Source organism: Aristolochia californica, unplaced genomic scaffold (assembly GCF_029961685.1).
Source record: "Aristolochia californica isolate CCGP_79_NKW_82.1479 unplaced genomic scaffold, dmAriCali1.0.hap1 SCAF_3, whole genome shotgun sequence".
NCBI lineage: Eukaryota > Viridiplantae > Streptophyta > Magnoliopsida > Piperales > Aristolochiaceae > Aristolochia > Aristolochia californica.
This window is the reverse complement of record NW_027181992.1, coordinates 9,534,212-9,556,577: the sequence shown is the minus strand read 5'-3', so window position 1 is coordinate 9,556,577 and position 22,366 is coordinate 9,534,212. Positions and strand designations below refer to the sequence as shown.

The 22,366-nt window shown below is 40.6% G+C and overlaps 1 protein-coding gene across 1 annotated transcript; it reads right to left on the bottom strand.

The window, feature by feature from the left end:
* Positions 1 to 19,244: 19,244 nt before the first annotated feature.
* On the bottom strand, positions 19,245 to 21,518 carry LOC137959949 (transcription factor TB1-like). The gene has a single exon (XM_068807378.1). The coding sequence runs from the start codon at positions 21,350 to 21,352 to the stop codon at positions 20,009 to 20,011; it is 1,344 nt and encodes a 447-aa protein (XP_068663479.1). The 5' UTR covers positions 21,353 to 21,518; the 3' UTR covers positions 19,245 to 20,008.
* Between the last annotated feature and the right edge of the window lie 848 nt (positions 21,519 to 22,366).

Genomic DNA, 22,366 nt, shown 5'->3' with positions numbered 1-22,366 from the left:
AGGAAGATGTATACATGAAGCTCCCCTCGGGTATGCCTACCTCCTCTCCTGATCAGGTTTGCAAGCTTAGTCGTCCTCTGTATGGGTTTAAGCAAACCCCCCGAGCTTGGTTTGAGAAATTTCGTGGCACCTTGATTCTCCACCGGTTTACACAGAGTTAGTATGATTCATCTCTATTCTATCATAAGTCTACCGCGGGCATGGTCATTCTCTTGGTTTATGTGGATGACATCATTATTACTGGCACTGACTTTGGCCTGCTTACCAAGCTGCAGTAGGTGTTACATGCCACTTTCCATATGAAAGATCTTGGCCAGCTCACGTATTTCTTAGGCTTGGAAGTCCATCATCGGGCCATTGGTATTTTCTTAAACCAGCATAAGTATCTTCAAGATATTATTACCTTGGCTGGTTTGGAGGACACTTCTTCTGTTGCTACTCCTATGGAGGTCAATGTCAGGTACAGGAAAGATGAAGGGGACCTTCTCGATGACCCTACTATCTATCGGCACTTGGTTGGAAGTCTCATCTACTTGACCACTACTCGCCCCGACATCTCCTATGTCGTTCATCAGGTCAGTCAGTTTATGTCCTCTCCTCGTCATCTCCATCTTGCTGCCGTTCGACGTATCATCCGCTATCTTCGAGGTTCTCCTACTCGTGGGTTATTCTTTCCTATAGGCTCCTCCCTTCAACTTATTGGTTATAGTGATGCTGATTGGGCTGGGTGTCCGGATACCCGTCGCTCTACTACGGGTTGGTGTATGTTTTTAGGTGATGCCTTAATTTCTTGGCGATGTAAGAAACAAGATCGTGTTTCTAAATCTTCTACTGAAGCTGAGTATCGTGTCATGTCTACTGCTTGTTCTAAGATTGTATGGCTACGCGGTCTTCTTGCGGAGCTTGCGTTCCCTCAGACTACTTCTACCCCTCTTCATGCTGACAACACTAGTGCTATTCAGATTGCCACCAACCCTGTTTTCCATGAACGCACCAAGCATATTGAGGTTGATTGTCATTCTATCCGCGATAGCTTGGATAGTCGGGTGATTTCTCTTCCTTATATTTCTTCGGATCTCCAAGTGGCCGATGTCTTCACTAAAGCAATGACTCGGCAGCGACATCAATTTTTGGTTGGCAAATTGTTGTTGGTTGATTTCCCAGTATCAATTTGAGGGGGGATGTTATCGTATATAAGGGACAAGATTGTAAATATCTATATTTCTAAGGGTATTAGTATAATTTCTGTTTTAAATCTCTATACCTATGTATCGAACAGAAAATCGAGGAGGTTTTTTGATTCTTCGTTTCGGAAAATAAAACTGATTTCGGAAACTTTGTCAGCTCCAACATAATGATGAACAATTGAATGATCCTAAATCCTTGTGGGAGAGATGATCCATGTCTAAAAACTGGTAGTAGACTCGTCCGTATCTGTGATTAATCTCTCCTTTTTTGGGGGGGATAGCATGAGTTTTTAATAGTTGAATGTGACAAATGAGAAGGCTAGTGGGAAGACATTCATGTCTACAATTTTGGAGATCTTGTCCATAGCGAGAGCTAGAACGGCTGATTCCAACCCTAAAATGCGATGGCATTTCATAAGTTGGTGTTCTCTTAATCATACCAATTAAGGCAACTTAAAATATGATAATTTTTCTCAAATTATTACTCTTTAAAACAGTAAGACAGAAAAACAACATCAAACTTGACCTTGAAGAAGATTGGGTATCAAAAGAAAAAAGTTCTAGTTAGCTAGGCCTTGAGACCTTTATTTTGAGCTCCAAGAGAGTTTTGCATGTTTCTTTTTACACATGTTAACATGTTTACATACACAATCAAACTGCCACTTATATCAAACTACAACCAGGTCTTTAGTCGTAACCATGTCCTACACACAAGTTGATGCATAAAGTTTTGAAAGCAATGCATAACTTGAAGGTCCGTTTAGTTATGCTTTTATGGTTACTTCCCCTATTGGCTTTCCCACGTCTAGACTCACATGCTTATAACAAGCACCAAGAAGTGTCCTCCACAATGTTGTTTTTGATTGAAATGGAGACTTATTTACTAATGCTCTGCATCTTCCATATGCCCAACAAATCAGGCATAATGTTTTGTTGTTCTATTCAAACTATTCTCACTTTCCATTACATTAAAGTAATACCAACCTTCCATTCCAAACCCAACATGACTACAGGCTGAAAGAACACCGATGAAGGTCACAACATCAGGCACCATCCTTGCCTCTTTAATCTCATTAAAAATATCTAAAACCTCTTTTTCAAACCCATGTTAGGCATAACCACATACCATGTTGGGCATACCCACTTCCTTGTCTCAATGAATAAGCAACCATCTGCTATTTGATTCTTTGTCTTGCTTGATAACAACATTCATTGTGTACATCTTTTCTTTCAGTCTCTCCAGAGTCTTTATATTTTTTATTTTATTTTTTGAATTTTAATGACAAGCACACACCTCAAACTTTGGTGACTCTTGAACTAAAAATCTCACTAGAAACTTTGGTGACTCATGAACTTTGCTCAACAAGTTATAACTATATAAAACTACGTCAGTTTTGTTATAGTTTCAATCGTCATATCTCCTAGTCAACTTTTATAACAAGTACTAATATTGTTAGAAGGTGGGACCAAACCCACCTTGCCCACACGAGGTGGAATCTTCATGAGGATTCATCACATGAGGTGGAAGATTTGGTAATCTTCCTTGATTAATGTAATTGATTGATATAATTTATCTTCCTTGATAGATTTAATTAGAGATCCTAATTGATTGAGGAGTTTTCCTAAATATGTAATGGAAAAAGTATAAATAAGGTCTTGGTTGAAGGGTTTCAATCAAGCTCTCTTCTCTTCTCTAAATTCATCCAAACATTCTTTCTCTCTCTCTCTCTCTCTCCTTTTTTCTTTCTTCTCTAGCCGAGCTCTTGCTCTTTCTCTCCTCTCTCTTCTTCTCTTCTTTTCTTCTTCTCTTCTCCTTCTTCCCTCTCTCACTACCTTGATTGAGGTTCATAACATGGGATCCTAAATTCAACATTGTATCATAACATAGGATTTAGGATCCCCAAATCAAAGTAATGCTCAAGTCCTTTTAGTGATCAAAGTCACATGCAAGTCACCCATGAAGCAAGGAATCGAGCTAAGGGAAAGATAAGTTTTTTTTTTCTTGATATTCATTCTTTACATTGTCGAGCCCTTGATCTATGTTTTCATATAGAAATCATTAAGTTATTGTTAGGAATTCGACGTCCTAATTCCTAACTAATGAGAGTAATAATCATAATCACGAAAGAAGAAAAAAGCAAACACGAAAAATACAACAAGATTTATACAGGTTTACCTCGAGGTGAGACTATGTCCTGTTTTCTATCGCTGTAGTAATCCACTATAAAGATGAAATAGTTTATAAGAGAAATCGCACATACACACATGTTTTTCTCTTCACCTCTCTGGCCGCAACTCAAGATCCTTCTTCGATGATGATAATACTTCGGGTGATAAAACCCTAACAATGGTGGCCCCAAGGCGTTGATTAAGCTCTACAACTTAACATTCTCCCACTTGGAAACTAATCCATCATCAATATCTCCTCTACAGCTGTAACAACTTCTCAATCCTAAGAGAGAAGTCCAATTGAAGTTGCACACAACTTTAGTTTCTCGATCATAATAGTCTTCGTCAACATATCAGCTGGATTTTGGCTCCCTTGAATCTTCTCAAGTGCTAAGACTCCATCTTCTAGAGCCAATCTGATGAAGTGATAACACACTTGTATGTGCTTTGTTCTATCATGATAAACAAGATTCTTTGCTAAATGAATAAGACTCTTGACTGTGACAATACAACACATTCTTCCCATGCTTGAGACCTAATTCTTCCAAGAAAGACTGCAACCAAACCATCTCTTTGCTGGCTTCAGTCACGACGACATATGTTGCCTCAATAGTGGAAAGAGCAACTATCTTTTGCAACTTAGAGACCCAGCTAACTATTGTACCACCTAAATGTATACATATCCAGTGGTACTCTTCCTACCATCAATGTCTCTAGCCATGTCAGCATTTGCTCTCAACATGTTATCAACATATAGCAGTAGAATGATGTAGGAGTCATCAAGCTTCTTCACGTAACAAGAATGATTCACCTGGTACCTCAAAAAACCAATACTACTCATGAAAATGTCAAAATTCTTATACCACTGTCTTGAAACTTGTTTGAGACCATATAAGCTCTTTTGAAGTTTACACACCATTCTCTTTTCCTTGTGCTTTCAAACAATGTGGTTGCATCATGTAAATTTCTTCCTCTAAATCACCATGAAGAAAGGTTATTTTTACATCCAACTGCTCTAAGTGCAAGTCTTCCTTTGCCACTAGTCCAAGCACTTTTCTAATAGTAATCAATTTCACTACTGGAGAGAAAATCTCAGTATAGTCAATGTTTTTTTTTTAAAGCCCTTTACAACCAGTCTTGTTGCCGTCATGTTCGTCTTTGATTCGGTAAACCCACTTATTCTACAAGGCCTTCTTCTCTTTTGGTAACTCAATCAACTGCCATGTCTCATTGGATAACAGTGAATCCATCTCATCCCTCATGGCCAACTCCGACTTAGTTTATTCATCAACTTGCACGACTTTATCAGAACTCTCTGGTTCACCTTTATCAGTCAATATAATATAATTCAACACAGGGGAGTATCTCTGTGGTGGTGTGCTAGTTCTTGTAGATCCTCTGAGCTTAGTCACTGAAATGTTCTGATTTACTTCTGGGGTATGTTTTCCTGGTCTTCCTAAGGAATATTCTCCATCTCAATAGCTGGAAAATCTCTCAACTGGATCACTTAGCTTCATTACTTGTGCTCTAGAATCTGTTCTCATCCTGTCTTTATAAAGAGCACCTTCATTGAAGATCACATCCTTACTTCTGATATTCTTATGACTTTGGTCATCCCAGAAGCGATAACCAAACTCGGTACCACCATAGCCAATAAAGAAACATATCTTATATTTAGCATCAAGTTTACATCTAACAGGAGAATCAATGTGAATATAAGAAACACAACCAAAAACTTTCAAGAAATAAATATTTACCTCTTTGTCGCTCCTAACCTCTTCTGGTATTTTGCAATCCAATGGTTTTGAAGGACTTCTGTTGATCAAATAGGCAGCGGTGCTAATAGCCTCAAACCAGAACATCTTTGGCAATCCCGCATGTAATCTCATGCTCCTATCACGCTCGTTCAAAGATTTGTTCATCTTCTCAACCACAACATTCTGTTGAGGTTTTTCACGAATGATCTTCTTCATCTTGATTCTATTATCAACACAATACCGCTTGAAATTATCATCTTTGTATTCTCCCCCATTATCTAACTGCAGACACTTCACCTTCAAATCTGTCTCATTCTCAACCATTGCTCTCCATCTCTTGAATGTATGAAAAATATCAAATTTATTTTTAGGACATAAACCCATACCTTTCTACTTGCATCGGGCCCTATCAAAAAGAAAAATATCACAGTTGGGAACCATGACGGAGGATACCCTATCAAAAAATATCACGGTTTGGAAACCATGACGGAAGAACTTAATACCCTATTAAAAAATATCACGGTTGGGAAACCATGAGGGAGGAACTTATTATTACATCTATGTTATACCCCCCTAAATTGGTCAATTGGGCGTCATGGAAGAGAGCACTAGCGTGAGGGGGAGTGTTGGAAGAAGGGAGGACTGCCATTTTATACAAAAAGATTCTATACATCATTTGCAGCAAGCTGGGAGTTCATGATGTTCTCTCACCCCCAGCATGAGGGGGAGTGTTGGAAGATGGGCTCCAGCCCACACGACACAAGATGAGCCTAATCACATAAGAAGTAGAACCCACCATGATGACCACGAGCTGACATTCTTATCACATAAGTTGGAAGATCAAGAAAGACTCACAAAGATAACCATAAGCTGGTTGGAAGATAAAAAAGACTCACAAAGATAACCACGAGGTGGCATCTTTATCTTATGGTCACATCATAGAAGAGTTCTAGTTTGAGTTATATTTATCTTCTATTTATATTATTTAATTATCCTAAGGCTTATCCTTAAGTGTTAGAGTTCGCGTGTAATTGGGACAAAGGTAGTTTTATTGTAATTGGACTCTACTATATAAATAGAGGTTCATGTACTCTGATTATATTAAGTTAATGAAGTCAATGAAGTATTTATCTTTTCCATAAATTCAACAAGTTAGAACCACCAAGGGAAGTAATAGTTGAAGGCCCCCACACCTCTATGTGAACCAATTCCAATTTTGCTGTCTTTTGCTCCTTTCCAGTTTTAGAAAAGCTAACCCTTTTCTGCTTGCCAAAAATACAGCCTTCACATAGACTGTTGTTTCCAGATTTCAACTTTGGTACCTCCCGTTGGACTGAATCACTTTCATTCCCTTCTCACTCATGTGACTAAGCCTATAATACCAGAAATCAGAATCAGTAACAACATCAAATATTGCAACCGTGTCTCTGCAACTGGAAGTGATGTAAAGAGTTTCAGTTTTAACTCCTCGTTCAACAACCATGGCTCCCTTGGTGACTTTCTAGGTAGCACCATTAAAAGTCACATTGACCTTCATCATCAAGTTGCCTTACTAAGATTAAATTACGCATCAATTTTGGCACATGTCTCACCTTGTGAATTTTTCACACTGACTTGTTTGACATCCTCAAACTGACATCACCAATACCGATAATATCCAAAGGTTCTCCACCAGCAAGATACACCTTTCCGTGATCTCCAACAACATAATTCTCCATGATCTCACGGTGCACAATGGTGTGAAAAGAAGCTCCTGAATCTAACACCAAGAGTCAATTGGGCTATCAACTGACAAGAGTAACACATCTTGTACTTCTTCAGTCACTGCATTTATAACAACATTTTTCTTTTCATCTTTCTTTGGTGCTCTGCAATTTTTCTTTATGTGACCAAACTTGCCACAATTCCAACACTCCACATTCCTTCCGAATTTAGACTTGCTTCTTCCATTCCTTGACCCTCTACCGATGCCCTTGTTGGAATTCCTTCCGAATTTAGACTTGCTTCTTCCATTCCTTGACCCTCTACCGTTGCCCTTGTTGGAATTCCTCTCTCAGTTCTTGCCCCTAGTATCGACATTTAGGGCAAAATTAGATGTCGACGATTCTTCATAGTTCTTTCTACGAAATTCCTCAACAAGAATAGTGTGCCGAACATCATTAAAGATCAACTTCCCATTGCCTACAGAGTTGCCGACTGCAACCCTCATAGGCTCCCAACAATTTGGCAGAGACGCCGAAAGAATTAAAGCATGAACCTCATCGTCAAATTTAATTTGAACGGAGGTCAATTGATTGACAATCCTAATAAACTCATTCAAATGCGTTACCACTGATGTATTTTCTGTCATCTTTAAATTGAAGAGTATTTTCATGAGATATACCTTATTATTTGCGGAAGGCTTCTCATACATATCGAATAGAATCTTCATCATCCCCGTTGTGGTTTTCTCTGACACCACGTTATGAGCAATGTTCTTCTATAGTGTCAACCGAACCACTCCCAACACATGTCTATCAAGGAGATTTCACTCATCATCTTTTCTACCTTTTGGTTTCATATTCAGAAGTGGTTAGTGCAGTTTTTTTACTGTATAGATAATCTTCGATCTGCATCCTCCAGAACGCAAAATCCATACCATCAAACTTGTTGATTCCAAATACCGATCATTCTCCGCCATCCTTTGCTCTCAATCACGAACCAAAACTCTTATTGCACTTGTTCGGAATTAGATGCCCTAATTCCAAACTAATGAGAACAATAATAATAATCATGGAAGAAGAAAAAATTAAGCATGAAAAATACAACAAGATTTATATAGGTTCGCCTCAAGGTGAGACTACATCCTGTCTTCTGCCGCTGTAGTAATCCATTATGAAGATGAAATAGTTTACAAGAGAAATCGCACACACTCACAAGTGTTTTTCTCTACCTCTCTCGGGCCGCAACACAAGATCCTTCTCCAATGATGATAATACTCTGGGTGCTAAAACCCTAACAATGGCGTCCCCAAATATAAAGAGAAAATTAGGGCAACCGGATTACAAGTGTAAAATCCCCAAACTACCCTTAATAAAAAAACAAATATATCGTAAGTGTAAGGCGTTGATTAGGCTCCACACCTTAACAGTTATTTCTTGGTATTTGAAGGAGTTATAATCTTGTAACACGACACTGAGAAGAGGGTTCCAGGGTTGAGGGACAAGTTCTTCTCTGTCCAAACTTCTAGGTTGCACTGAGATTTAGAAATAGAAGGAAGATTGAAGCAAATACGTAAGGGAAACTATTTCTAGGATTCGTTGAAGGAGAACTCCAATCCTAGGGTTCGTTAGAGGGTAACATCGACCCTTGTTTAGAGAAATCAAGACTTGTCCTTTTCCATTCCCTTCACCCCTAAGTAGGGTTCACGATTACAATGGTTCAAGGGAATGAAATTATAGATATGTCCTTGCGGCACTTAAATTGAAAAGTAAATTGAAATAACTCAATGACTCAGCCACAACGCCTCTGAATGACTCGGCCTGCTATTGAATCCACAACATTTGCTCCCCCTTGGAGGAAAAGCTTGTCCTCAAGCTCGAATTCGGAGTAGACTGGCTTGAAGCTATCTAAGCGTTCCCAAGTAGTTGTTGTTGGTTTTGTGTCTATCCATAGGACTAGAATCTCCCACTAGTCATTAAAAAATCGGGCATGCAACACAGATGCTAGAGAAAGGATAACTCGTCCGTCGTCCACCGGAGAAAGGAAAGGAGTTTCTGCCATGAAGAACTCGGAATGGAGTGGCCTGCAAGGCTGTGTGGAATGACGTGTTATAGCAATACCATCCCGATCACTGACAATTGATTCTGGAATCCCGTGTAAAGGTACAATATTCTCGAGGAAGACATGTGCCACTCTTGAGGCCGCATAGGGGTGTGCCATTGGAATAAAGTGAGCATACTTGGAGGGAGGGCGAGAGGTTGGAAGACTCCTGTTGGACTCAAGTGGTCTGCCTTGTTGCGCTGACATACTTGACAGGCTGTCACGTATTCAGCAATGGTTGCCTTCATGGCCTTCCAACAAAAGTCCTCTTGAATGCGATGCAATGTTTTCTGGACACCTTCGTGGGCGCTGTCATGGTAGGCAGATAGAATTGTTGTAATCAATATGGAAGTGTGAGGTAAGTAGATACGATTTTTGTACAAGATGATATGTCCTGGATGGATCACTTAGAGTCCATTGCGCCATCTGTAATTTGTTTGTGCAGCTCCTGGAGGGCAGAATTATTTTGAATTTCCTCCTTAATCAAATCTAACAAAAGAAAATTAGGCTGGCTCACTGCATAGACGAGCTGCTGATCCTCCATTCACCTGGACAAAGCATTTGCCACCTTGTTTAACTTACCGGCTCAATATTCCACAGAAAAGTCAAATCCCATCAACTTACTAATCCAATATTGTTGAGGAGAAGTAGTGAGGCGTTGTTCTAGCAAAAGACTAAGACTATAATGGTTTGTAAGTATGAGAAATACACTCCCCCACAAGTAAGGCTGCCAGTGTTGAATCGCCTTGGCCAAACCGTTCAGTTCCCTTTCATAGGCTGCCAATTTATGATGCCTTTCTGCCAACTGTCTGCTGAAAAATGCAATTGGGTGGTTGTTTTGCTGAAGGACAGCCCCAATGCCCCCACCAGACGCGTCACACTCCACGACAAGTAATTCATTGAAATTAGGTAGTTGCAGAACTGGGGCGGACACGAGTGCGTTTTTTAAGAGCTTGAAAGGAATGTGATGCTGCTTCACTCCAATTGAAGGAATTTTTCTTTAGGAGACTAGTCAATGGTGCTGCCAACTGTCTGTCTCTTGATGAGTTTTCTATAGTATCCTGCTAACCCCAAAAATCTTCTCAAAGCTGAGATAGTCTGAGATTGTGGCCACTCGGAGATGGCCTGAATCTTTTCGGAGTCCACGGTCACTCTTGCATCTGAAATAACATGGCCAAGATAGGCCCCTAGAGACTTGGCAAAAGAGCATTTAGATTGTTTTAAATAAAGCTGGTGTGCCCGGAGTAATTGAAATACAATCGTTAAATCTTCTAAATGCTGGTCCCATGACTTGCTGTAAATTAATATATCATCAAAGAATACTAGCAAAATTTTTTGGAGATAGTCTCGGAATACCTCGTTCATTAAGGCCTTGAAAGGTGGATGGGGCGTTAGACAACCCAAACGACATCACCACAAACTCAAAATGTTTGTGATGAGTGCGGAAGGTTGTTTTCTCAATGTCTGGAGGATGCATTCTAATTTGGTGGTACCCCGATCGCAAGCCTAATTTTTTGAAAACTCGTGAACCATGCAATTCATCCAGGAGCTCATCTACCACGTGTATAAGGAACTTATCCTTTACTGTTTTTTCATTCAATTCTCTGTAGTCCAAACAAAATCTTCACGTGCTATCATGTTTCTTAACTAGAAGGACTGGTGAAGAGAATGGGGAACGACTGCTCCAGATAAGGCCTTGTTCCAACATCACTCGGCACTGCCGCTCGATTTCATCTTTCTGGAGGTGTGGATACCGGTAAGGTCTAACAACCACCACTTCTGAACCTGGTTTAAAACATATTCTATGGTCACAACTCAATGGTGGCAGACCCGAAGGTTCTTGAAACAAATCTACAAATTCATTTAATAACTCTTCTAGAAGTCGGTCTGGCGAATTTTGGTCTTGCAATAAATGAATGTGATATGTCATATCATTTGGACTGCCATGCAACATAACTTAGTGACCCTCCGATACAAAACTCATTGTCAAGGCGGCAAAATCCCATAATATAGGACCCAAAGTTTGCAGCCACTTCACTCCAAGCACCATATCAAAACCAGCTAAGGGAATGACAAAGAATTCAGTAGTAAAGTTAGTAGGTCCAATAGAAAACATTACCAATTTGTTGACCCCATAACTCGGCACTTTCTCCCCATTAGCCACTGAAACTGAGGCAATTGGGTGTGGCTGTACCCGAAGTTGAAGATGTTGAGCAGCCATGATACTTAAAAAATTGTGGGTACTTCCGGAGTCCACTAACCCCACTAGTGCCTTTTCTTAAACTATTGTCCGCACTTGCATTCTTTTGGCCGACTTCTGTCCAGTAATTGCATGCAAACAAATTGCGGGTTCGTCCCCCTCTTGAGGTTCTTCATTTGATTTATCTTCTTCCAAAGTATCTAACTCCAACCAAAACAACTTTTTACATTGGTGTTTTGCCGTGTAGGGGTCGTCACAGTTGTAACATAGGTTCCTTCCCCTTCGATCAGCCATCTCTGGTCTGGTTAATTTTTGTATGTATTGGGGTGTTGGGTTGCTGGACTTTGAATCTGCTACCAAACTATTAATCGGAGTATTTTTGGGCGGCTGCAATGTTGGAAATGGCACCTGAGCCAAATTGTTCCTTCCCCCCGCCAACCAGTCCTCTGAGTTTGAACTTTCTGCCTTGCTTCCAGTGCTCGAGCTAAATTCATTGCTCAGGCCAAATCAGCAGGTGCGTGGAGCTCCACCTCTAACCTCAAAGATTCATTAAGGCATGCTGTAAACAAACTTACCTACTGGTCGACTCTAACCATCCCGCTTGCTCGTGCCAATTTTTCTTGAAGCTGTTTATGATAAATTTCCACGGATCCGGTATTTCTCAATAGAACCAAATCCCCTAACGGATTGCTGTATGCCGGCGGCCCAAATCTTATAGTGCATAACTCCTTAAATTCCTCCCAATCTAACACCAGTCTTTTAGATTCTATTTGATGAAACCACAACTAAGCTTCATCGAGCATGTCGAAGGTGGCCAATCCCAACTTCTAAAATCCAACTATTCCTTGATTGGAAAAAAATTTCTCACATCGGTGTAACCAAATTAAGGGGTCTTCAGACCCAGTGAAAGTGGAAAATCTAATTTTGTGTACCTGGGTATTGTACCTCCTCCCTGCACAGGGAAGCCTATGCGCCCAACAGACTGCTCTCCCCATCTACTGTGCGAGTTGTCTTCCTCCCTTCGATCTGGGGCCAGATTTCTTCCAGCCACAATATTCAAAACCCTACTCGTGATTTGTTTCAACTACTGATCGAACTGCTGGCTAAACTGGCCTCCCATGCTGCCATTCGTACCTTATTCTATGCGTGCATCTCTCTGACAATTGTTCTCAGCTCGTCACTGTTGGACGAATCACCCATGTTCACCTGCTTTGATACCAAGTTGTTATGGTCCCGAGTCATGGATCTTGTAACACGGTGCTGAGAAGAGGGTTCCAGGGTTGAGGGACGAGTTCTTCACTGTCCAAACTTCTAGGTCGCATTGAGATTTAGAAATAGAAGGAAGATTGAAGCAAATTCGTAAGTGAAACTATACCTGGGGTTCGTTGAAGGAGAACTCCAATCCTAGGGTTCGTTAGAGGGGAACACCGACCCTTGTTTAGAGAAATCAAGACTTGTCCTTTTCCATTCCCTTCACCCCTAAGTAGGGTTCACGATTACAATGGTTCAAGAGAATGAAATTACAGATATGTCCCTGCGGCACTTAAATTGAAATAACTTAATGACTAACTCAATGACTCAGCCATGACGCCTCTAAATGACTCGGTCTACTATTGAGTCCACAACAACACCTTAATAACTATTTCTTGGTATTTGAAGGAGTTATAATCTTGTTTACTAAGTGTACAAGTTCTTTTATCAAGTTTGGTTACTTGCATGAAAGTTGTCATTTTATGTGATGGAAAAATTGTTAGAAGACTAAATTGGTATTTGCATGAGACTAAGCTCGATCTCCTATGGTTGAAGGGCTGATTTTTGGTCTAAAAATATCTATTTTAAATCCGGTTTATGCTACTCTTATCAATCTTCTCAAATCAAGCATGAAGGTTGGATTTTTTTTGGTTTGCCGAGCATAAACAACAATAATTTTTTTTTTTTTTTTAGATTTGTTCTCCGTTCTCATCCTTCCCACATTGGGAATAATAGAAGATATAATTGCCCAAAGATTTCACGGAAAAAAGGGCAAGAAAAGGCTGTTTTTTACAACTAAGCTTGGCGCCATTCAAGGAAGGAAACTACCCTTTAGAACATCTTTGGCCAGCCACGAATTTTTGTAAGACTTTGTTGGTGATTTAGAAATATTACAATAATCTAATTAGATATCCTATAGTATTGCAACAAGGAAAATTTGATTTTTGGGCAAGTGGTGCCATAATACATGGGAAAGTTCCCTTATTAATATTTGGAAGTGGCTGACTTTATGAAAGATCTTCTAAAGATCATGATTTGGTGGATAATTTGATTATCACTTTTAAGGCATGTGTTTTGGCCAGCCAAGAGCTTCCTTCATTAAGTGCATGATTTTTGGGCTCAGATTCTCCCTTGAGCCGAGTTGGTTCAAGTTTGACTCTTACTTGGTTTTTTTTATTTGGTTTGGTGAGGCTTGAAAATTACTTTCTTCCTTCATCCTTTACAAGTTTTACACCCATGGCTGAAGAAAATATTGGAAGTAAGACTGAAATTCTCAAGATTACCACCATGGGATATCCAATTACTTGAGCTGGTCTAATCGATTTCTTATCACAAAGGACCTACTAGGTCACCTCACCAAGCTTGGGCCACCCATTGATGAGGAAGATGTCGCCTACACCAAGTGGTTAAAGAATAGTTGGCTCACTAATAGCATGGAAGAACTTGTCTCCAACAATACTGTCTATCTAGACACAACTAAGCAAATTTAGGAAACATGTGCTAAGTTGTACTAACTCCAATAACTTACATAGGCCATATGACATTCTCCAAAGTATATTTAATACTAAACAAGGAGAAAATATCCATGGTTACTTCGCTTGATTCAAAGGCCTTCTTCAAGAATAGAGGCCAGCTCAACCTAACTCGACTGATGTCTCTGTCCAAGACAAGCAAACAGAAGCCTTATCTATGACCATTTGTCTAGAAAGTATTAATTTGTATCTCAAGGTTAAAAAAACTCAACTCTTTAGTGCCTCTATTATTCCCACCTTTGATGATGTATGTGCCACATCACTCCACATTCTAGACTCCTCTTCCGCTTCTCCCACTAAAGTATCATCCGCTATGTACTCCATTAATAGGGGAACATCAACCGACTGCGGTCCAGGCCGTGGAAGAAATTATAGAGGAGGACGAGGTAGACGTGCAAGGAATGGTTCCTCCAAAACAGAAGGCAAGGAATGCACCCATTGTGGGAAATATGGCCACACTATCTATCGGTCTTGGAAAATCCATGGCACGCCTGAATGGGCCAAGGCTAATCAAGCCTCGCTAAGTGGTACGAAGGAGGACAAGTCTGCCCCACCAACAGAAAAGAAGACCATTACTGATGATGAGTATGACTTATTCCAGAAAATGAAAACTCTGATGGTCTCTCCTCCAAGTTCCTCCTCCACTGTTGCTGCCACCACCGCTTAGGTATGCTCTCTGCCATTTCCTCCTCTTCATCCTAGATAATTGACTCAGGGGCCTCCGAGCATCTCACACGTAACAAAAGTTTACTCCATTTTGTCTCCCCTTGTCTCTCTGATAAATTTGTTACCATAGCTTATGGATCCCAGACTAAGGTTCTCGGGAAAGGATCGACTTCTATGACGCCATCACTTCCGCTCACAGATATCCTTCTTGTTCCTACTTTTACCTTGAACCTTTTATCCGTTAGTCAGTTTACTCGCCATTTTAAATGTTCCATCACCTTCTCACCCACTTCTTGTGTGTTTTAGGATCTTACAACGAAGCAAGTGATTGGTGGAGCCGTGAACAAGGGGGCTCTACTATTCGGACATGCCTCAAATCAATGTCGTCTCAACCGAGCACATCAAGGCAAGTCTATGGCACAATCATTTGGGACATCCATCTGCTCAGTCACATCTTCTTTTGTTTCTTACTTTTAAAAAGTGTCAACTGAGCAAACACCAGAGGACCACTTACTCTCCTCGACATGAAATTAAATGTGTTGCTCCCTTTTCGTTGATTCACGTAGGTGTATGGGGACCCTTGAGCGTCTCAAACATTTCCCGAATTAATTACTTTATTACCTTCATTGATGATTTTACTTGTACCCCATGGTTATTTCTTTTTAAAGAGCACTCTGAACTATCATAAATGTTTAAATCCTTTCATGCTAAGGTAATCAACCAATTCGGTAAGAAAATAAAATTACTTCGGTATGATAATGCCAAAGAATATATCTAGTGATCTTGACTCCTTCTGTCAAACAAATGGCATTACCCATTAGACGTCTTGTGTCTACACCCCCAACAAAACAATGTAGTAGAACAGAAGAACCATCATCTTCTCAAAGTAGTTCGCGGCTTATTATATACCATGAAAGTACCATACTTTTATTGACCACATGCCATCATTACTGCGTGCTTTTTTATAAATAGGCTACCCTCTTTTGTTATCGGTTATCAATCCTCATATTCATTATTGTTTCCACATGGTGATCCTTTTTCTCTTCCCTCGAAAGTCTTTAGGTGTACATGTTTTGTTCATGTTACCTCACCACATTGTAGTAAACTTGATTCAAAATTTGTCAAGTGTATCTTCTTAGCATACTCTCGTACATAGAAGGGTTATGTTTGTTACAATCCTACTCTCCAAAGGTTACTTGTCTCTAGGCATGTAGCCTTTTTCAAAGACTCTTCATACTACTCAGAAAGTGCCCCTCTAGATCTCTCCTCTATACCAGCCTCTCCTCGACCATTGTGCCCCATGCTGAGGAAATTGGCCGACACCACACCTGCGGTGTTTGCAAATTCCATCAAGGTAAGCCCATATTCTCCTTTTCCTTTTGGACCACAATATGATACTCAGCCTATAGCCTTAAGGAAAGAACCCATAACTTTCACTAGGCCCTCTAGTTCTTATCCCATATCCAATTTTGTATCTCACTATCGTTTATCTCCTCCGTGGTGTCAATTTCTTGCATCTATCTCTTCCGTCTCTATCCCATAGTCCTATCATGAGGCTCTGAGACATCCAGGGTGGAAAGCGGCAATGGAAGAAGAAATGCAGGCACTCTATGAAAATCATGACAAAGTTTCCGAAATCCATGTTTATTTTCCGAAAACGAAGAATCGAAAAAGCTCTTCGATTTTCTGTTCGATACATAGGTATAGAGATTTAAAACAGAAATTACACTAATACCCTTAGAAAAATAGATATTTACAATCTTGTTCCTTATATACGATAACAAATCAAACATGGGCTCTAGTTTCTCTTCCTCTAGGAAAGAAATCCATCGGCTGTAAGTGGGCCAATTGTTCGTCTTAAGGCCCGCATCATTGCCAAAGGTTGTACGCAATACTATGGGATCGATTATGAGGAAAAAATTTCTCCGATGACCAAATTGAATTTGTTACATATCTTATTATCCCTTGCTGCTAGTTCTTCCTGGCCGATCTATCAACTTGATGTGAAAAATGTTTACCTAAATGAGGATATAAAGGAAGAAATTTATATGCAACAACCACTTGGATTTGTGGTTGAGAGGGAGTCGGTAAGTCGATTGAAGAAATCCCTCTATGGTCCGAAATTGCTCCCTCGTTCATGGTTTGATAAATTTAGCCAAGCACTGATATAGGCTGAATTTCATAGATGCTCTGTAGATCACTCTTTGTTTATTAAAAACACAATTGAAGAGAAAATGCTTTTGGTTGTCTATGTTGATGATATTGTCTTAATCGACAGTGAACTCAAGAGCATTCAGAAAACCAATGAAAAGATATGTGAAAAACTCAAGACAAAAGATCTTGGACTACGAAAATACTTTTTGGGTATTAAAATACTACAGTCCAACCATGGGATTATACTATCTTAAAAGAAGTATGACCTTGATTTACTGGAGGAGACATGAATGGTGGGTGTAGCTAGCAAAAACTCCTATGGATTCAAATACAAAATTATTTGCAAGTACAGGATAAGATGTGGATATCAGAAAATAAAGATTTGTGGGAAAACTCATTTTATCTTTGTGTAACAAGGCCGGATATATCATATGCAATAAGTGTGGTGAGTCAATACATGCACAAACTACAACTTACTCATTGGCAAGCACGAGGAAAGAATATTGCAATATTTGAAAGGAGCTCCCGGAAGAGGGCTTCTCTATAAGAACTATAATCACTTCAACATAGAAGAGTTCTCAGATGCATACTAGGTCAAATCCCAGGATGACAGAATATTTACTTTGAGATATTGTGTAATGGTTGGAGGGAACTTCGTTACATGGAGAAGCAAGAATCAAAATGTAGTTGTAAGGTCCAATGCAGAAGCAGAATACAAGGCCATGACATACACAATTAGTTTGCTTCTATAGATCAAGTCCCTTTTCACTGAACTGGGATTATATAAAGAAGCTCTTATGGATCTACATTGTGATAATCACGCGGCAAATTATATCACCTCAAATTCGGTCTTCCATGAAAGAACAAAACACATTGAGGTGAACTGCCACTTTATACGAGAGAGGCCAACATATTATCTCTCAAACATATCTCCTCACAATGATAAGTTGAAGACATTCTCACCAAACTAGTCGTTTGTAAAATCCTATCCACCATTTGCAACAAATTGGGCATCCATGATATTTTTTCACCCCCATCTTCGAGGGGGAGTGTTAGAGGGTGGGACCAAACCCGCCATGCCCACACAAGGTGGCATGATGAGTCAACTCATCACATGAGGTGGAAGATTTGGTAATCTCTCTTAATTAATGTAATTGATTGATGTAATTTATCTTCCTTGATTGATGTATTTAGGGATCCTAATTGATTGAAGAGTTTCCCTAAATATGCAATGGAAAAAGTATAAATAGGGGTCTTGGTTGAAGGGTTTTAATCAAGCTCTCTTCTCTTCTCTAAATTTGTCTAAACATTCTCTCTTATCTCTCCCTTCCTTTTTCTCTCTTATCTAGTTGAGCTCTTGTTCTTTCTCTCCTCTCTCTTCTTCTCTTCTCCTTCTTCCCTCTCTTACTACCTTAATCGAGGTCCATAACATGGGATCCTAAAATAAACAAATATTAGAAAAAATAAATCTTAATTCTGTTCGAACCCAACTTAAGAATAGAACATGCAATAATATTAAAAAAAAAAATCTTAATTTCTATTCGAACTCAACTTATCCGAGAGGACCGAAACTATAACAAAATCTCATACACTAAACATAGAAGCAATGGATAGAAGCAACATAGAACTAATATGATTGCAAATGCTGCTCCAGGACTTTCATATCTAAACCCTCTTTTATGCAATTTACTGAGACAACATTAGTGTCATGCATCTCACTATCAATTCTGTTTATATTCACATAACAACAGATCCAAATAAACTACAATCACTTTTTTAATGAAAAAGTTGTATCCCACTGCCTCCTAGTCTGTCTCCTTCTTATTGATCAACCAATAGCTGGTATTTTCATGAAAATCCAGTGTGAAGACGGCTTAGAATTCAATTCATAGTAAGCTCAGTCTTTGGTCTTTGCTTTCACTAATATTGAGGGGGGTGTTAGACAACATTACTGAGCTAAGGAGAGATTTTAGGATCTGAAATTTGGACGTTGTGATAATTTAGGTTAGTATGGGGGATATTCTAGGAGAAGCAACGTCTCCTGATTGTGTCACATTCTCCTTATCTTACCAAACAAACAAGCAAATATAACAATACACAAAGAGTTGGGCTACAACACAATTCCTTGTAGGTTAGTTCTAATTAAAAAAAGTTCATTATGGAACAAGAAAAAAATCAAGCATTGCTGAAACTTCAGTAAAATATTGGGCCTAATTAATATAGAATCATCATAAATTAATCAAAAGAAAGAAGAAGGATGGACAGCGTCCAACAAAGGAAGAAGAAAAAAACAATATATAAAGGCAAATCTAAACTTATTACACTCTATTCTTGACGAGAAGGAAGTTATACGTACATGAAACTGAAGGTTAACAACCTCGTGCTGATCGCAGCGCTCATGGATCTCCACTCAAGCATACTTCTGTAGGCAAGGCCACTGTAAGCTGAAGTTACGCCGTACCGTAAAAAAACTGAAGTTGTGAGTGCATAAAATCATGCCAATCCAGTTCAAATAAACCGACAAATGAGACAGGATAGTATTAAATCTCTAAAACACAAGTCTTAAATGGAAAAACATGAAACGAAGAGGCACATTTAGCTTCGTCTGTTCAAGTACATATAGCATGTGCAAGTTTCACCATATACGAATCTTTTTATTCAAAGCAACTTTCATGCTGGCGGCAGCTACATATGCAGTACGCTAATCCTTTCGCCTAGATATCACACATCTTTCGGAGCAAGATTCCTTCTCCCGATTAAGGTTTCTTGAGAAAATCCTTGCAGCAGTAGTAGAGTTGAGTTTTCACGAAACATGATAAAATTATCTCCCCAAAGTCTTCCAGGTAATAGCCACTCCCGTCTTTTAACTTTGCTGTACCCACAACAAGTAAGATTCCCAAGCAAAGCATCCATGTGGGGAAAGTAGTTCATGTCTAAATGGGAGATTCAGCTGTTTGAGGCAAGATTATAAGCTCATACACACAAGCCAAAAAGTTTAGAAGGCAAATTTCCATGAGAGGACACCTTAATTATCTACCTTCTCTCGGATAGGCCTGTTCTTCATTTCATTTGCTAGCCGTACTTCCCCGAGTCTGTTTCACAGAAGAGCAGATATAAAAGGCAACACGAATCTTGGATTAAGCGGTGGCGAAATCAAAGGCAACTAGATGGGTTACACACGAACAAATGACAGGCACTCATACAAGGTTTTATGAATAGAATTACACAGTTGATCATATAGCCAGAAAGAAAGGAATTGGGATGCAGTACACGAGCAGACATTAGTGTTATTCAATAGCTCTCCCACGGTTTCATGACGAATTGTCCGTCAACAAAGTGAGATTGGTGGTGAAGAATGTCAGCGGGAGAGCCGAATATGAGGCATGTTGCTCGTTCATGGACATCCCCGTTTGTAGATAAATGCGTGTCAGGTATGGCGCTGTAATTGGATTGCGCCCCTGAGCTGTTAATCTCCCAGTTCTGTCGGAAGAAATTAATCAGGTCATTGCTGTGAAGGGAAACAAGAGGGTCCGAGTTTACCCCCTGCGACTGAGATGCATGAACGTGGTGGTGGTAATCGAAGGATGAAGGGACACCGGACTCCCGGGACTGAGAACTGGGTTCTTCCATTTCGGCATCGACGTCCAGAGACTTCTTCTCGACGCTTTCGTGGGAGTCTGACTCCTGGCGGGAACTTTCCTCAGGTAAATTTTTAGGTTTCTCACGCCTCTTCTCCCACAACTCCCGCGTCCTCGCCCTGGCACGAGCTCTTGCAATAGCTCTCGACTCCTTGGCTTGTGGGTCAAATGTGGATTTCCGTGACAGCTTAATCTTCTTAGCTTTTGGATCAACTACGGATGATTTCTCCTTGCAATTGTTCTCCTGAGGTTCAGCATTATCCGCAGTCTCATCGACTCCGGAGGTGGCCTCTCCCTCAGAAGTGGAAGAGGTAGTCTTCCCACTGCCACTGCCACTGCCACTGCCGCCTACGCCGCCCGCAGTATCGTTGGAGATTTTGGCCTTTGCAGCGGTCCGTTTCAGCTCCTTGATAGCTGCGTTGGACTTGTCCAGCAGCCATCCTACGGTTTTGCTGGCTTTGTCAAAGCCAAGCATATCTTGGAGGTCGAAGAAGGGGCGTGCTATATCGAGGGAGAGCCTCATTCGCCTGTCTCGGGGACCATGGGCAGTGCAAATCTTGCTATGGCGGTCTTTCTTACCGGATCTTTTCCTCCCAGAAGCAGAACCTCCTCTTTCAATTAGGGCGGGGAATTTGCTCATCATGTTGTTACTGTTAATATTTTTAGAAGTGGAGAAATTGTGGGTAAAACCGGGTAAGTCTGCAGCCGTACCTCTAGTTGTTGTCGTGTCCTTGGTGGTCGGAGCACTAGTGGTGGAATACCCAGAAGCAGCTGAGGCGTTGGGGTTGGGCGTCAAGAAGTGAGCAGCCGGAGTAATCTCGTTGTCGTGGTGAAGAAAGAGATTTCTGGCAATAGGGGAGGGGAAACGGAAGAAAGAAGAGGGAAGGTCGTGCTTGAAAACGGAAGGGATGACGTTGACGTCGCCACCTCCGCAGAGGAGGTATTGCTCAGCGTACGCATGTAGAAGGGCGTTGTGATCACTGTTGGATGGAAACATCTGTGGTGGGTAATTGCACCGGCGCGAAGCTCAATTCCAAGGATAGTCAACAGTAGGGTTACCTATCCAATGGCTACAAAGGGTAGAGAGAGAGAGAGAGTTACGGGAACGTGGCGAAGGAGCCGCCATACGTTTGTGTTACCTTTAGTGGAAAGACCTCCGTCGCTTCCATCCCTTTCGGTGTAAAAGCCATGTTAGCAGAGCAGTAATCCTTGTATTTTATTTAAAAACAGTAAGAAAAAGGAAAGGAGCGACGACGACGAGACGACTGTGGGAGACGGAGGTAAGAAGAAAAGAGAATCAGTACTAGTCAGGGGGGGTGGGGAGGGAGAGAGAAAGCAGAGAATAAGCAGGATGTGGTAGAGGGGAAAGGAGCATGGAATAGAGGAGAACAAGTGGTATTTATGAGCGACAAATAATTTTTTTATTTTTCCTTTTACCATTATTAATTTGCTTTCCAGGTGCAATCTATCCAAAGAGAAAAAAAAGTGTCGAGAGGGTGGGAGGAGTGATCGATCCATTGTGAAGAGATATTGTGCAACTTCACGTGGGAGCAGGTGAGAGATTGACAGCATCGCTTAACTTTTCAGCGGAGCCCGTTATTGAGTATAGCGTACCTGATCAGACATGGACGGATACCATGAGGAGGAAGAGAGAGAGAGAGAGAGAGAGAGAGAAAAAGACTCGAGAGAGAAAAGAGTCTTGAGAAGTAAGAGTGCTTGAAGTGGGGATGTCTCACTCTGTGGCCAGTGGGCCTTTTGTCTGCGCCAGTAGTTGTCTTCTAGGGTTAGGGTTCCCATTCCAGTTTTTTTGAGTTCATCAAGAGAGAGAGAGAGATAATAGTGCCTCCGTACGACTTATCTTCTTCGATCAGGCGACTCGTGGCATCTCCTGGGGACCTCAAAGGACAATTATTTAGGCCAAAGGCATCTGCTGTGGAACCTATGCTTGCTTGACCAGGCGACTCCCCCGTCGCTTTCATTCTCTCTCTTCTTCTCCCTCTTTTTCTACTTC